At 41.9% G+C, this 16830-nt stretch overlaps 1 protein-coding gene across 3 annotated transcripts in view; it reads left to right on the plus strand.

The window, feature by feature from the left end:
- Window positions 1–1162: 1162 nt before the first annotated feature.
- The window catches only part of NAXD (NAD(P)HX dehydratase), a 29629-nt gene continuing 13961 nt past the window's right edge, over window positions 1163–16830 (plus strand). Inside the window, exons 1-9 of one of the 3 annotated variants that reach the window (XM_072135565.1) lie at window positions 5682–6627; window positions 7808–8173; window positions 11579–11729; window positions 12265–12310; window positions 13022–13110; window positions 13205–13313; window positions 13385–13435; window positions 13508–13612; window positions 16702–16822. In XM_072135565.1, coding sequence (XP_071991666.1) covers window positions 6009–6627; window positions 7808–8173; window positions 11579–11729; window positions 12265–12310; window positions 13022–13110; window positions 13205–13313; window positions 13385–13435; window positions 13508–13612; window positions 16702–16822 — 1657 coding nt within the window. In that variant the 5' untranslated portion in view covers window positions 5682–6008. Of the gene's footprint in view, window positions 1401–5681; window positions 6628–7807; window positions 8174–11578; window positions 11730–12264; window positions 12311–13021; window positions 13111–13204; window positions 13314–13384; window positions 13436–13507; window positions 13613–16701; window positions 16823–16830 lie in introns of those variants that run through there. The other 2 variants (XM_072135567.1, XM_072135566.1) reach the window with 2 other exon arrangements.

Here is a 16830-nt window from a genome sequence, read left to right on the forward strand (position 1 = left end):
AAAGTATTTTTGGACAAAATATATTCACTTGTATAAATATTTGTAAACACAAATGGAGAACAAATTCCATGAATTCCATGAAATATAGAAACCATGTAACTATGAGGAATTTCAATGTTGTCACTCGCACTGCTGGCAGATAGGGGCATATTTACTAAGGTTTTTGCGCCGCACTTTTGTTGCACTGTGCAAATTCTTTATGGCTAAAACGGCTTTCAGAGATATTTAAGAATTGTCTGCGACACTATTGTGTGGCATGCCACCTTTTTGTGGTGCAGCTGCGCTGATTTCCATGCGACACAACTTAGGAGGCTTGCCGTCGGACAGTCTGACTGATTCAGACCAAGCGCCAAGTTTAAATTGCAAATTGTGTCGCACACCCTATGTTAAAGATCCACCACAAAAAACATGGTGAACTCTGTCGGACCAGTATAGGGAAGCGACAGATTCATGATTTCTGGCGCATGATCTTAGTGAATCGCTGCACACAGCATTGTACACGGAAATAGCACTTTTACTGCATTTTACGTATTTCTAAGTAAATGTGCCCCATAGTGATATGCAACTGCTCTCTGTAGATGTGGGTTTGAGGGGTAGGAACTGTTATAAGGCTAAGGGGCACATTTACTTAGAAAGTCTGAAAATGCACTAAAAGTGCTATTTCCGTGTATAATGCTGTTTGCGTCGATTCACTTGGAACGTGCCCAGAAAACATGAATCTGTTGCTTCCCTGCACTGGCCCGACAGTGTTCCCAATCTTTTTTGTGGTGCACCTTTAACATAGGGCGTACGAAACAATTTTCAAGTTAAATACAGCGCTTGGTCGGAATTAGTCCTACAGACCAACTGCATGCCTACTGACTTTTTATGTACTTTTGCGGCGCAGCTGCGCTGGCCTCTATGTGACTCTATGTACCTCTATGCGACACTTCTCAAATACCACTGAGAGCAGATTTCCACCAAAAGAATAAAAAGAAGGAACAGAAACAATAAAGAACAAAAAAAGTGTGGGAAAAGCCCTTAGTAAATGTGTCCCTATGAGCTTACATTTTGGATAAATTGATATCTATTATTCCCTGTATTCCCTGAGATCAGTCCTTGCCGCTGTCACCTTCACCAGGTGAACGCCATGTGATTGGCTCGCTACAATGACAGTGACGATCTCCCCGCCCACACCTGGATCTGGCTCCTGATTGGTCGCTGATTGTTTCTCCAGACGGGGCCGAGCCGCGCTGCTGTACTGGGATCCCGGAAGTGTCCTGATGCTGTCCGCCCGGTGCGCAGCTGTAGGTAAGGAGCGGGCTCCGTCATGTGGGCCTGGGGCTCCCTCGCTGCGCTCACAGTGGCGGCCACTGCGGGGGTCCTGGCTGCAGGTCTGCTGTATAGTCTACAGGAAGCAGGTACCTCCGCGGGCACGGCTGCTGGCGGCACGTGTCATTCCATGTTTCTATAGCAGTAACTAAATGTAGTGGCAGTGTGACCCCTCCAGACTGGGCTCATTGCTTTGAGCCGGGGGTCACTCCACACAACATATGCCTGTAACAGGGTAATCTACCCTCTTACATCCCCATGTAACACCCGCGGCCAGAGAACTCCGATCACAGGTGTTAACCATTTAAAAGCCGTGGTCAAACTTTTATTGGGATGGTGGTGGTGGGGGGGTTGGGGGAGCAACTGTTGTGGCAACCTTGAGGACTGTGTGAAGACCGCAGGGCTGTCAATAAAGATGCCTGTATGTCCCTGTCTGTGTCCTATCTTGTCCCACTTAAAATGCAATAAAAAGTGATAAAAAAAATCTATACAAAATGGTACTGTTGTAAAGTACAACAATGTCCTGCAAAAAAAACAAGCTCTCAACCAGCAATATAGACAATTAATAAGGAGTTATGCCACTTGGAAAACGGCAATACAAAATTAGTCAAACGTAAGCAAAAATATAGAAATTTGGTACTGCCCCAATCATACCCGTAGAATAAATCTAACACATTACTTAGGGTATATAATGAACACCAGAAAAAAAAAAAAAAATCGAAATTCAGTGGTAGAAATGATGATTTTTTTTTTCTACGACCCCTCCACAAAATAAAGTTAATACATTTTGAGCAATGGGACATGGCCACTGCAAAATAATAGCAATGAAAAATGCATCTCATCCCACAAAAAATAAGCCCTTACATGGAAACATTAACGGGAAAAAAAAATTTATAGTTCACAAAAGTGCACTACAAACTAACTAAAAACCACTAAATTCTATAGGACAAAACTGGCTAATGCATGGCTGTGCACCCATTTTTTTAAAAACTTTTTTTTTAAATAAAAGCAAAATTTATCAGCCAAAAGTACAAGATGTGACGGAAAAACAATCTCAAAATAACTTTGGTCAGTTAGTGTTCAAAAGTTTTAACCATATAAAGCGACACATGTCAGCATACAAAACATGGCGCTGAGCCTTAAAACATAAACCAGCCATATCCTGAAGGTGTTAACATACTGTTTAAAACGCAATGTTAGCAAATCTCCTCTCCTTAGCGCTTGTATTGTTTCAAAATACAGTGTGAACATATCAGGCCTCCTGATATATATTTGGCAGCCAGCTGGGCAGTTCTTCTTGGCAGAGAATTGTGCTATAGTCTGCATCAGGAACTGGTAGTGGTCAGGCACAGCACAGGAATCCCCCACATCTACCCACATTACAGTGAGTCAGTATTGCCACATATGGCTGCATTCGATCGTAGCCTGGCAGAGGAGGAGGGTAGAGCGCTGCTAATCCATAGGAGATAGCGGTGTACAGACAGAAAAAGATAGAACATATTCTAATTATTCTCATGTACGGGTGTGTGCCTATTGCCGTGTATGGGGGTGTATATATGACCACAAGCTTGCTGCCGTATATACGTCCCCATGACGGTCGTGTGAATGTAGCCTAGTAAGATGATGTCAAGTTATACAGAAATAGCCATCATGCAGACAGACATGAATTTGTGCTAGCCATTGTTTCAGCAGCCAGCACACTACCCATTCACTACTTTGGGTTAAGGCACACAGAAATTGATTTCATAATCACAGTAAAATAGACAAAAATAGGACTTGTAAAAATTCAAATGGCATGAAGGACTGTATGCAAATGAGCCTGTTGGGCTTTAGTCTCCATAGGTGTTAATGGAGCCTAGAGCCCCTCAGGCTCATTTGCATACAGTCTTTTATCCTGGTGGTAGATGTCCTTTCAAATCACCCCCATTTTCCATTTTATGAGAATGAGAAGATTGAAATCATAAACATGTTAGGTGTTTGCACATCCAAAAAATAGCTAATCTATCAGAATATTAGTAGGATTAAACCACAGAGTGAGTGCCACCATGGAAAAAAAACTCCACTTTTTGCTACCCAAAAAATTTCAATACAAGGTGTTGAAGAAGTTGTATTGTTCCCAAAATGGTACCACTGAAATAGTCAACTGGTCCCGCAAAAAATTAGAGCTCTGAACAGATGCCAGAATATGGCAAAAAGGAAGAATTTGTATTTGTTTCTTTTTGATTAAATGGGAGGTGTGATATGGACTGTACAATCAAAGCTGTAAAACAAAGGCCATTAGGAAATGGCTCAGCTGTTTTTATTTCATTTATAGAATATTAAATAGTGCTAGGAAGAAAAATTTGGTACAATATCTCATGGATCTCTGCAAAGAGAACAAGAAAAAATATTATTGTGAAATCATCCACTTGTTGCTTCACAATGCCCGTTGACATTGAAAATGCCTATTGTGACCTCGCTGTGCCCCGTAGTGGAACCGCCTCCTTGGACGTTGCAATGACCCATACTGATCTGGCCCCCAATGTGACAATTCCTTGTTGTCAGATACAGACTATGTTGGGTGAGATTTAATAAAGTGTCTGATGATATACCTGGAATAGGGATCAACGTAATAGGTCCGAGGAAATGTCTTGGCACCAAAATTTCAGCTGTTTACACTTCCAGAAATTAAGAAAAACTGATTCAAACCAGCCAAATGTAAAAAAGTGTGTATATTGCAATGTGTATAAAAAAAAATGCACCATGTGTATACAAACTCGACAGCTGCAGGAGAGGAAAATGCACAGAAATATGGCGATCTGTATCGTCTTGTGGCGTTGAACTGATCATGTGCAAAGGAGTTGAGCGTTGTCTTTGTATTCATTGTGTATCATGGGCGCATGGAGAGCATGCTCTGTTAAATTGCTCCTCTGACAAGCTCATTCTATCTCCGGGGTTTAACACTTTGAAGTTTTGTTTGACTTAAAAGAACAACTCTGCAAAAAAAAAAAAGCCCTCAACCAGATTTGTCAACAGAAAAATACATAAGTTACGCCTTATACTAAAAAAAAAAAAAAAAAAAAAAAAAGATTTTCTTCAATGTTAGTTTTGCTCAGTAATATTAGCTAAGATAAGGAAAACTATAAATGAGGTATCTCCGCAATTGTAGTGAACCAGATAATAAAAGTAAAATATTTTTGTTACAGTGAGCAGACAAAAAAAGTACTAAAAATCCCAAAGTAAAAATGATGATTTTGTTTGTGTCTTCCTTGAAATAGTTAATAAAATCTTATGAAAAAAGCTATAGACCTCAAAATGAATTATCTATACAGCGTATCTCATCCCTCATATAATAAGCCCTCATATGTTCGCATTACTAAAAAAATTTGAAGTTTTTCTGAACTTTTGCCAAATTTTCCTTTTTTCAGAACGAAACACAAAACTTATCCCTTAAATTTTACAACTTACACGAAATACAATGTGTCACAAGAAAACAATTTCAAAATCACCTGGATATATAGTCTGGTCATTAAGCTGAAAACTGGCATTGGTGGTAAGGGGTTAAAATATAAAAACAATTATTTTCCATAATGAAAAATAGTGCCTATATGTTCAAATTGTCAGTTTTTTGCCTCCAATAAAAATGTTAATTAAAAGTTGTACAGTTTTCAAAATGGTATAAATGAAAATGTCATCCTTACAGTTCTGTACACTGATGTATTAAAGATTACAGATGTCAGAATATAGCGATGCAAAGCATTTTCATAATTTTTAATGCAAGATTTTTGAAAAATTTTAAAGATATTGAGACATGACTACACTATAGAAATTTTGGTATCGCTGTGATCATACTGACATCTTCATTTATATACTGCCATCAAAGAATCAGAGGCGTGTCATCTTGATCACATATTGAAAGTCGTACAAATAAAGCCCATCAAAATATGGCACAACTGTGTTTTTTTTTTTTTTACCAATGCCACCACCTTTAGTTTTTCCAGCTCACCCGTACATGGTACTGAATATTAAATGGTGCCACTAGAAAATAATCTAGTATAAATTCTCACATATAACTAGCCAACATACAGCTTTGTAATAGAAAAAAATCGATAAGTTAGAGGTTGTGGAAGGAGAGGCGTGAAAAACGGAAAATCAAATAATTTAGTCTTGGGGTTAATGGCTTAAAACGACAATGTGTTGGCAGTGAATATATGTGTTCTATGGTTTGCTCTGTGCATGATAACAGAATGTGTATCTCCTGGGGAGGTCTAGCTGTCTGCCACTCGGTGCTCCGCACACAGTGTGAGGCAGTGGGAGCTGTACGCGCTATTGAGGTGGTGCTGAGGGTTTCCAGGCTTTATAGCCTCGGTAGCGCAGTGACGTCACCGGCTCCACACTCCCTCGTGGCGCTCTTGTTTATACTAATCTGTCATGGGTTTTGATTGTCCAAAGCTTTATTGATAAGTGACAGCATGGAATGTGGAGCGTGTGACGCGGATGCAGCGCTCGGCTCCCCGCAGGTTCCTGGCAGAGCGGCCATGCATGAGTCCGCGGCCGCCGCGCTGCTCTGTGTGGTGCATGTGCCGGGCACGTCTGCGGAGCCGGTGACCTCTCGGGGGTGCCGGCTCTGAATGAGCTACGACCGCGACGCGTTCTCTGCAGGCTCCGTGTCCAGCCACGTTTAGCTCGGCAGTCACTGTGCAGCGCAGACGGGCGGGATGTCGGTGTGTATGCGGCGGCTCATCACCAGTACTCGGGGCTTCCTGTGGTCTGACATGGAGACCCGGGCGCTGCTGGACATCTGGGGGGAAGCAGACGTGCAGTCGGCCCTGGACGGTAATTTCCGTAACAGCCATGTGTACCGGGACGTGGCCGGGCGGCTGAGCGAGCTGGGCTTCGAGCGCACACCCGAACAGTGTCGCATCCGCATCAAAGGCCTCAAGCGCCAGTACTACCAGGCCCGAGAGGGCTTCAGGAAGAACGGGCACGCCCGTAAGATATGCCGCTACTATGACGAGATGGACCGCATCCTCAGCACAAGGCCGGCCCCGGCCACCAGCGCCGAGCACCCGTGCGGCCCCACACCCGAGCCCCCGGGAATCCTGCTCCTCCGTCCCGACAACTCGTGCAGAGAGGAGCTGCCCGCGGACCCGAGGGAGGATGAGGACGAGGAGATAGAAGACGATGAAGAGCCCACTGGCTCCGGGGAGGGGGGACTGGAGTCCTCACAAGACAACTTCACCGAGGACTCGGGGGAGGGATCGTCCTGCTACACAGAGCACCCCATCAAAGTGGAGGAGGGGCCCAGCTTCGCCATCCCATTACCCCCTAACGAAGGTGAGTGTCCCTGTCTCTATCTTAACAGTGCAGCATATAGGGGTCCTCACTGTAGTCATGGGTTGTCCAGTGGAGATCCACTAGAAAGACATTTGCATGAACTATGAGCTACACGATCCTGTAGGAAAGTCCTCATGCACACAACTGTATGTGGTGGCCATAAGGTAGGGGCAACTTGTGCAGCTAGCAAATGGCCACAATAGAGGTGAGGCATAAGGCACACACCATGACTGTGCTGAGTGGCCGCCAAATATGGAGCAGGTCCTGCACATTTACTATGGACTATGGTTGCAACAGGACCTGTTTGCAGCCTGTTATGTACGTGTGCATGATGCCTGTTAGGTAAAGGGATTGTCCAGATTTATGCTATGAGCACAAGGCAGTTTAGAGGTTGAATATGGAGGCTCAGCAGTGACATCACATACAGTAGACTGAAACATGTCTGCTGCTGTATCTGGTGTAATATAAGGCCGTCTAGTAATACTTCCTAGTCCCATAAGTCAGCTTATTTTATACCAGAAAATAAGTCTGTCATCGGTCCTTTAGGAGATGGTAGAAAGTGCTGCTGTAGTGGATTCCCCCAAAACCTTAGTGTTATGGCCCTATTAATTAAAGAGGAAAAGCAAATTGCCCCCCCCCCTTTTTTTTTTTTTAACCCCCAATAGACTATCTGGCTTATTTTCCCTAGTGCATCCTCCTGATGGTATATCCTGAAGGGTATATTCTGAGTGACACGTAATGAGAATCTGTGGATAAAGACGTGATTAACCTGCTATCCAGGACAGTGTCAGGATCACAACAATGTCGTTCTATATTCTGGCAGATTCAGCATTCTGCAGAAGACTGTGAATGTCACTTAACAGCTGTAAGGTACCAGGGGACTTCTTCTTCCTGGAGAAGTGACATTTCTGTAATAGAGGAAGGATTGTAGCTATAAAGAGACAGGTGAAGGCAAGAATAAAGTGGCCACAGAATCCACACTGAGCTCAGATCACAAAGATGTCACATGTTCCCAGCAGGCTGCTGTCTGTCTGATGCTTCATATTACAGGCGCCTTTACTGAAGTGCAGATGACACGTTCTTCTCAGCAGACAGGCTGCTCTTCCAAGATCGTAATCTCTTTGCTTTATGTTCAATGCAAGTATTGCAGCATAAACCATGTCCATCTTCCTTCCCTCAGGTTATAAGTCTATCCACTCAAAGGCAAATCCATCTCCGATACCTCAGCTTAAAAAGTCGAAAAAGCGCCACTCTGGCTTCAATGTGGACAAGATGATGGAGCGTTTCCTTCAGCAGAGTGTGAATGCAGAGGAGCGCTTCTATAAATATGAAGAACAGCGCCTGCAGATAGAAGATAAGAGACGTGAAGCCGAGCACAATCGTGAATTTCAAATGTTGCAGATGTTGGGACAGTTACTAAGTGGCATATCGGCCACCTCTCAGATGGGAGGGAATGGTCGAGTCAGTAGCCCCGTACGAGGCAACGTCCGGACGTATGGGGAAACAATGCACTTTACTACTGCCTCACCATTTAGTCCTCCAATAGGTATAACCAGTCATATAACCATTCTGTCACTAGCAGGCTGTACAGTCATGTCTAAAAGCAGGATATTATGGAGGAAGAAAAGCTCGTTTATAGAGGAATAGTAAAAGCAAATGTAAATGATGTATAAAATCTGATGCATGAAGCTACCTCGGGTCTGTTCATCAAAATGTGTTTAAACCGCGATATAGTGGTTTAAAACACTAGCAAAGGTAGTGAGCTGGTGTCTGGTGTTTACAGCTAATACCTACCATTCGCAGTGGTAGGTTTCCTTTAAGTTAAATTTGTATGTAAGTCATAATAGGGTTTTATTTTTTTGTAAGTCCCTATGACAATAAGATTGTTCAAAAATTTGGGATTAAAGGAAACCACGTCCTGTGGCAGGGTCCTGTATTTACTGGCAGCCTGCGGTTGTGTTTTTTGTTTTTGTAAAACTTTTAGTGCTCGAGATCAATATAAAAAGTTTTTATTGCAAATTTCCTTTGAAGGCTACAGCCAGGCTGTGGTGCAGGAGCAACGGCTACTAAATAACCCATTAGCATCTTTTGATCTTTCCTTCAAGGCAGTCCTCATCTCGCTGTAGCTATGTGCAGACATCTTTGAGGCTGCAGTTCTGTACATGCGCAGCAACTTCGCATACGAGTGCACGCAGCTACAGCGATGCAACCTTGTCTCCCAGGCCAGAACTACCTTATTGGGTAGGCAGGTTTTCTTTAACTCCTGACCCATTTTTGGTTTTTCCATTTTTCACTCCCCAACTTCAAAAATCGAACTTTTTTTTACACATAAAGAGCTATGTGAAGGCTTGTTTTCTGTGTAACAAATTGCACTTCATAGTGATGGTATTGAATATTCCATGGCGTGTACTGGGAAGCGGGAAAAAAATTCCAAATGTAGTGAAATTGGTGAAAAACCGCATTTGCACCGTTTTCTTATGGGCTTGGATTTTAAAGATTTCACTGTGTGCCCCAAAGGACATGTCTACTTTTATTCTTTGGGTCGTTACGGTCATGGGGATACCAAATTTGTATAGGTTTTATGTTTTCATACACTTACAAAAATTAAAGCCTCCTGTACAAAATTTTTTTTTTGCATTTTCCATCTTCTGTGGGTGGTGTCATACTTTTGCGACTTTTGATGACATTTTTAATGCTATCATTTTTAGGACTGTACAACCTTTTGATCACTTTTCAATGAATTTTTTATGTTTTTCAGAATGACAAAGTGCCATTTTCAACTTCGGGTTCTATTTTCTGTAACGGTGTTAAATGCAGTAAAAAAACGTTATATTTTATTCAAGCATTTTTGGACACAGCGATACCTAATGTGTTTTATGATTTTTTACTGTTTATTTATATTTATATCAGTTCTAGGGAAAGGGGGGTGATTTGAATTTTATGTTTTTCTTATAATTTTTCTTTAACTTTTTTTTTTACTTTCACTATTTTTCAGACTTGCAAATTGCACATTGTAAAGACAGCCTCAGATCTTTCATGGGACCAATTGCTGCTCCCCAATGACGTAACTGGGAGCGATGATTGTTACCAAGATGGCGGTGCTTTGCCAACGGAAGTCGACAGGATAACACCCGTGATCGGTGCTAGCACAGATCGTGGGTGTTACTGGTAAGTCTTTGCTGCAATATGCAGCAAACACTTACTGGCTATGGAGGGGGCTCAGCCCATGAGCCCTCTCCATGTACCCGCACCTGACGTGCGCCGTACTATTACTGCTCGTGTTGGTAAGGGGTTAACAATAAAGCTTCATCGCAGACACCTTTTGATAATTCTTATGTTAATCCCTCCAGCACTGTGACTGAGCTTCACCAGAGGTCACAGTGGGCATAAAGGCCTGTTTATAACTAGGGGTCATCTGCAATTCCAGTGTTCTTCAGTTGGGGACTGCCTGTATATACTCATGTGCAGGAGCCTTTAGTAGAAACTGCATGGGCCGTGTCAGGAAGGTGAAAAGTGGCTTCGGCGTTAAGGGGTTAATAAACGATTTGAGGTATTTATTTTTTTTCCATTTTTTTTAAATCCTGTAACCAAGTGTTGATTATTTTATAAGAGAAGTTTACTAAAATGATGTGATAAGCGTAACAGAACAAAAATGTCATATGCAAAATAATTTAGTCAAAACAAATATTTGTGACATATTAACATAATCACTGAATATAAGGTGCTGTGCATGGTAAATTGCAGATGTAGGAGTCCGTTTAATCATAGACAGTTGCTTTATAAGGAAATTATGATTAGATTCAGCAGAGGGAGAGGTTGTCCAATAAAATTAATGTATATCCCTAAAGAGCTTCTACAGGTGCCAGTAAAATAAAAGTTGCTTGCTTTTCCTTTTCCAACATTCCTGCCCCTCTTAGGAGATTTGCAGTACAGTGGTAAGCAGCTCATGTTTTACCAGCCCCCTTGAGAGACTATTCAGGTATCATTTTAATGTGACTGCACAAGCACTTTAACTTGCGTACTGTGCAAAATATAATTTACTATTGGTGAAATGCAAATCGTATCATCTCTCTACATTTACCCCACACTTGTTTAAAGGGAGCCTACCGGCTCCCTAGAAGTTATAATTTGCCAGCATATAATAGAGAAATGCACTTTGATACCCAACATCTTTGATCTTTGATTCTTACATCTGTCCATTATGCTGTTTCTTGGTGAAATCCGCATGCTTATAAGGAAGTTGGTGCACCAGGATCATGTGCTCAGTAAATGGAGCACTGCTATTCCCGGTTCAATCACTTCCCTTGTCATCCATTGTTTCCAGATACTTCTCAAAAGATAAATCTCCCGCTTATCTGATGGATAGGGTAGTGGTCCACACTGGAATAACAGTGCTCTGGATGCTAAGGAGACACAACCTTGGTACATTGCATATATTACAATGGGAGGTTTCAGCATTACGGTCAGATATAGCAGATTTATGCTGGGATTTATAAACTTAGTTTTAAACATGCTGCCATGTAGATGTGTGTATGTATGGTTATTTGCATAAATTAAATCTCGATAAGGTCATTAGCTGAACCAGCCCCCTTCTTACATAAGTGTCACAGCCTGTGTTAGGTACAAAACGGAAGACGTCTGAAATGGCTTGTTAAAGTGTATTGGTAGGTTTGTTTGAGCATCAGCTTTCTGTGGTAGTTTTGCATGCGAATAAGCCTCATACAATGTACAGTCACCTAGTTCTGATTGTCATGGTAAACTGTGGCAAAATAAGGTAAGAAAGTGTACATCTACTTTCCTTTGAAATCAGTCAGAGACACCCGTGGCTCATGTTGCTCTCAATAGGTGGAGCTAGGCAGCTCTTTTGTATACCGTTGGCCTTGACAAATGGTACATTCTGTGATTTAACAATGCTTCTAAAAAAGACTAATGCTGTCATTTTCACATTTAGTTTTGGAGAGATCCTTCTCTATGCGTCCTACGCGTCCTACCAAGGACATGGAGAATATCTTCCAACTGGTCAGAAATGTCATCCCCCCACTTACGTCTAAGAAGCACAAAGGCCAGGATGGGAAGATTGGCATTGTTGGAGGCTGTCAAGAGTAAGTACAACATAAAGTCATAAAAATTATGCTCCACAAATGTTATTTAATAAGGCATGGAATTATTTAATAAAACTGATATGGAACAAGACCATTAAAGAGGGAGCTCATTTTAAAAACTCTTAGCCCCCCCCCCTGCACACAGACATTGTTTTGGAACATATGCTTTCCATTAAGCCAACTGCCTGAACCATAAAATGAAGAGCAGATATTAATCCTATGCATAATTGCTGCTTATGCAGTCTTTTTTATCTTTAGCACTGAGAGGAACGCACACCGTGGTGACATGCAGCCTGTAGGGGGTATAAATGCTAGGACCCTCAGCAATTACCAGAACGTGGGATAAATTTTACATGAAATGTACTCAGCAGTTGGTATGAATAGGATGCCACTGGCTAATAAAACTACTGAAGTGTGTGTGTGTGGAGCCTAATAACTTTCCAGTAGCAGAAACCATTTCTTTATGCCTATGTATTCAGCAGAGGCCTACAAAGTGTATTTTACACCTAGATATGTTGACATTTTTCTTTTATAGATATACTGGTGCTCCATACTTTGCAGCTATTTCAGCACTCAAAGTGGTGAGTAAATATTTTTTTGTCATGTCGCTATGTATGTCTAAGAAAAGCGTGGTGCCCTTAACCCCTTCCCGCTGCAGCCCTCTTTCTTGTTTTTGCGTTTTCATTTTCCACTCCCCACCTTCAAAAATCTTTAACTTTTTTATTCTGTGTGATGGCTTGTTTTCTGCATAACAAATTGCACTTCAATATGCTGTAATTTAATATTCAATGCCATGTACTGGGAAGTGAGAAAATTCCAAATGCAGTGAAAATGGTGGCATTTGCGCCATTTTCTTGTGGGCTTGGATTTGACGTATTTAACTGTACACCCCATGTCTATACTCTATTCTTTGGGTCAGAACCAAGGGTACTTTAACCTAGGTTGTTTTGTCGATCCTATCATATACTGACATACTACAGTATGAAAAGTAGCCGATGTTAGATCAGAGTAATACTTAGTAATTACTCTGGAGTAATACTTTGCACCATCTATTAGTTAGTGTAGTTCACACAGAAAACCTGTGCCACATTTTAGGCACAGTTGACTTATTTTTGGCGCACAGACTTTTTCCAAGGCTATGTCTTGTCATATTAGTCAGTAAAGTGTTGCAGGCTTGTTTGTGCAAGTCACGACTTAATTTCCATTGACCATTTAATAAATCTCTCCTTGTCCTCGGGTTGTCTGGTGAATTCTGCTCTCTAACCTCCGGTACATTACTTTACTTTTCTTAGGGTGCAGATTTGTCCCAGGTATTTTGTACCAAAGATGCAGCGACTGTGATAAAGTCCTACAGTCCAGAACTTATTGTACATCCAGTTCTGTAAGTGTTCATCATTAATAGGTGCTATGGATCATGTATTGCTTTTTTAAAATGAGTGTGTTAACTGCACATTGAGTGTATGATGTTCACACAGGGATCATATCAATGCTTTGCATGAGATAGAAAAATGGCTTCCAAGACTACACGCTCTAGTAATAGGACCGGGTTTGGGAAGAAATGACTCCATTTTGGAAACAGCAAAGGTATCGGTGTCACAAAAGAGATGGTGTTATAGTTATCCAAGTTCCATGTGTAATTCTTGTTTCATTCCTAGGGTATTATTGAGAAAGCCAAAGTAAAAGGCATTCCTATGGTTATAGATGCAGTGAGTATTCTTCTTTCATTCTGGGGATATTTTTGAATTTGGATTTGTATTAAGTGTTACCTTACATTGTAGGATGGACTTTGGCTTATTGCCCAACAACCCTCTGTTATCCATGGCTATCAGAGAGCAGTCCTTACTCCAAATTTCATGGAGTTCACTCGGTTGTATGAGGCAGTGGTAAGTACTTTTATACAGGATGTTCTCCATTCATGTAATGTGAACGTGGGGTAATTCCCTCCATTACACATATTGTATATTTATATATAGTAAGATTAAGTATATACTTAAGCTTGTTTGCAAAGCAGTGAGATCTTATGAGTCGTGTGTTTTAATGTCTGGGCACATCTTTCACTGGAATAAAGAAAAGCCTTTTATTACAAGTAAAAGATATACCCTACAAGGAGGATCTGGACATACTGCAGTCTTTATAGGATTAGTAGTCAGATTAACTAGTCCTTTAAATTCATATGTCAGGTACTTAATACTTTGTCTGGGGGTAACATGGCATAGAAATAGAAACGCTCACCTTAAGGATATTTGGGCAGATCTATCAAAAGTGTCCTAAAGTAAGACACTGCACAGTTATGCTCTATATTTCTTTTACTGACCCAGATTTATCAGTGTCTGATGCTGATTGATGAGTCTGGAGTGGTTTAAAGGGAACCTGTCACCAGGGACCTAATTTTCACTAAAGACAGGTTGCAAAATCCCATTACAGCTGCACTGCAAATCTGCCTCTCTGCCTTCTAGAATTATTTACATTACAATATAATTGTGTGGTATAAAGTACAGTCTGTGCTGCACACTGCTCAGCTCTCAGTCCTAACCTTTGTGCTCGTGTACAGCTCCTCCCTCCCCCACTGATGTCAGCTCACCAGGCTGTGATGTGTGCTCTGTGATGGAACAGGTGGGGGCCAAGAGCTGAGGAGTCTGCGGTACAGACAAGTCGCATGTTGTTTTTTGCACTGTATCCAAACCAAAGCCCAACCCCTGGGACTACACAGAGGATTCTGTCGGGTGCAAGGTAAGTTATAACACACAATTCTATTGTAATCGAAAATGCTTAGAGAAAGCATATTTGCAATGAAGCTGTAATGGGATTTTGTAATCGGTCTTTAGTGAAAATTAGGTCCCTGGTGACAGGTTCCCTAGAAGACTGTCTAGTTGTACTTTGTACCTTCAATGAGGCGAGTGCCACACGAGCATGTGCTTGAAAGATTCCATGTTTCGACCACACTGGTTGGGACTTCTTGAGTCATAGTTATATATGATGTAAGGAATCCCTGCTTCTCCATAGAACTGCAGTGCTGAACTAAAGTTGTAATACTGTCCTCTGCACTGACAGCACAGTTGTTGTCTCCAGCCTTAGTTGGCTTAGTTTATGCCAGAATATGGCGCATTGCCATAATCTTGTATTGTCTCAACGTGGAGCTGGAATATCCTCTAAACAGATATACACTCACCGGCCATCTTATTAGGTACACCATGCTAGTAACGGGTTGGACCCCCTTTTGCCTTCAGAACTGCCTTAATTCTTCGTGGCATAGATTCAACAAGGTGCTGGAAGCATTCCTCAGAGATTTTGGTCCATATTGACATGATGGCATCACACAGTTGCCGCAGATTTGTCGGCTGCACATCCATGATGCGAATCTCCTGTTCCACCACATCCCAAAGATGCTCTATTGGATTGAGATCTGGTGATTGTGGAGGCCATTTGAGTACAGTGAACTCATTGTCATGTTCAAGAAACCAGTCTGAGATGATTCCAGCTTCATGACATGGCGCATTATCCTGCTGAAAGTAGCCATCAGATGTTGGGTACATTGTGGTCCTAAAGGGATGGACATGGTCAGCAACAATACTCAGGTAGGCTGTGGCGTTGCAACGATGCTCAATTGGTACCAAGGGGCCCAAAGAGTGCCAAGAAAATATTCCCCACACCATGACACCACCACCACCAGCCTGAACCGTTGATACAAGGCAGGATGGATCCATGCTTTCATGTTGTTGACGCCAAATTCTGACCCTACCATCCGAATGTCGCAGCAGAAATCGAGACTCATCAGACCAGGCAACGTTTTTCCAATCTTCTACTGTCCAATTTCGATGAGCTTGTGCAAATTGTAGCCTCAGTTTCCTGTTCTTAGCTGAAAGAAGTGGCACCCGATGTGGTCTTCTGCTGCTGTAGCCCATCTGCCTCAAAGTTCGACGTAGTGTGCGTTCAGAGATGCTCTTCTGCCTATCTTGGTTGTAACGGGTGGCGGTTTGAGTCACTGTTGCCTTTCTAACAGCTCGAACCAGTCTGCCCATTCTCCTCTGACCTCTGGCATCAAGGCATTTCCGCCCACAGAACTGCCGCTCACTGGATGTTTTTTCTTTTTCGGACCATTCTCTGTAAACCCTAGAGATGGTTGTGCGTGAAAATACCAGTAGATCAGCAGTTTCTGAAATACTCAGACCAGCCCTTCTGGCACCAACAACCATGCCACGTTCAAAGGCACTCAAATCATCTTTCTTCCCCATACTGATGCTCGGTTTGAACTGCAGGAGATTGTCTTGACCATGTTTACATGCCTAAATGCACTGAGTTGCCGCCATGTGATTGGCTGATTAGAAATTAAGTGTTAACGAGCAGTTGGACAGGTGTACCTAATAAAGTGGCCGGTGAGTGTAAATGTAATGTCTCCTTATAGAAACACTCCAGTCAAAGCTAATTTATTGAAAAATGGCTGGTGCGGGGCCTGAAGGGAGGAGCATGACTCATTTCCATTCCAGTCATGCTCCTTTAAGGACTTGCACAAGGTATAATTTACGGAATTGGCTTTGACTTGCATTTTCCAATAATAATAATAATAATAAAAATTCTTTATATAGCGCACACAGATTACGCAATGCTGCACAAAGCATGTCAGATTGGTCTTTAATCCATCTTATATTAGCTGTATGGATGTAGTCTGCTGTGCAGATTTGGAGCACGGGGATATAAAGAGCAGTTTCATAGTCCTTCGTATAAATACTCAGTAGCTGATTTCCTTTGTTTACAATACTAAGGCCTTTTGGTCCCAGCAGTGGATCACACACAACTCGCCTATAGATTTATAATTAGGAGGTATGTTAACATTTTCTCTACTAGCACATATGCAAGTTTGATCCTGAGGTCATTGTGAAGCAGGACAATTTTTAGTATGTTTGGATTAAACATGGGCTCCTTATAGAGTAAATGAGAATTAGAAATGTTGAGAGCTTTGCTTTAATACTTTCAGCTCACGGAGCCAGTGGACAGCAGTGACCAGCATGGAAGCGTCCTAAGGCTCAGCCAAGCCATGGGCAATATAACTATTGTTCAGAAAGGGGAGTGGGACCTCATCTCAGATGGAGATAAAGGTTTGTTC

This window comes from Engystomops pustulosus, chromosome 2, assembly GCF_040894005.1.
Source record: "Engystomops pustulosus chromosome 2, aEngPut4.maternal, whole genome shotgun sequence".
NCBI lineage: Eukaryota > Metazoa > Chordata > Amphibia > Anura > Leptodactylidae > Engystomops > Engystomops pustulosus.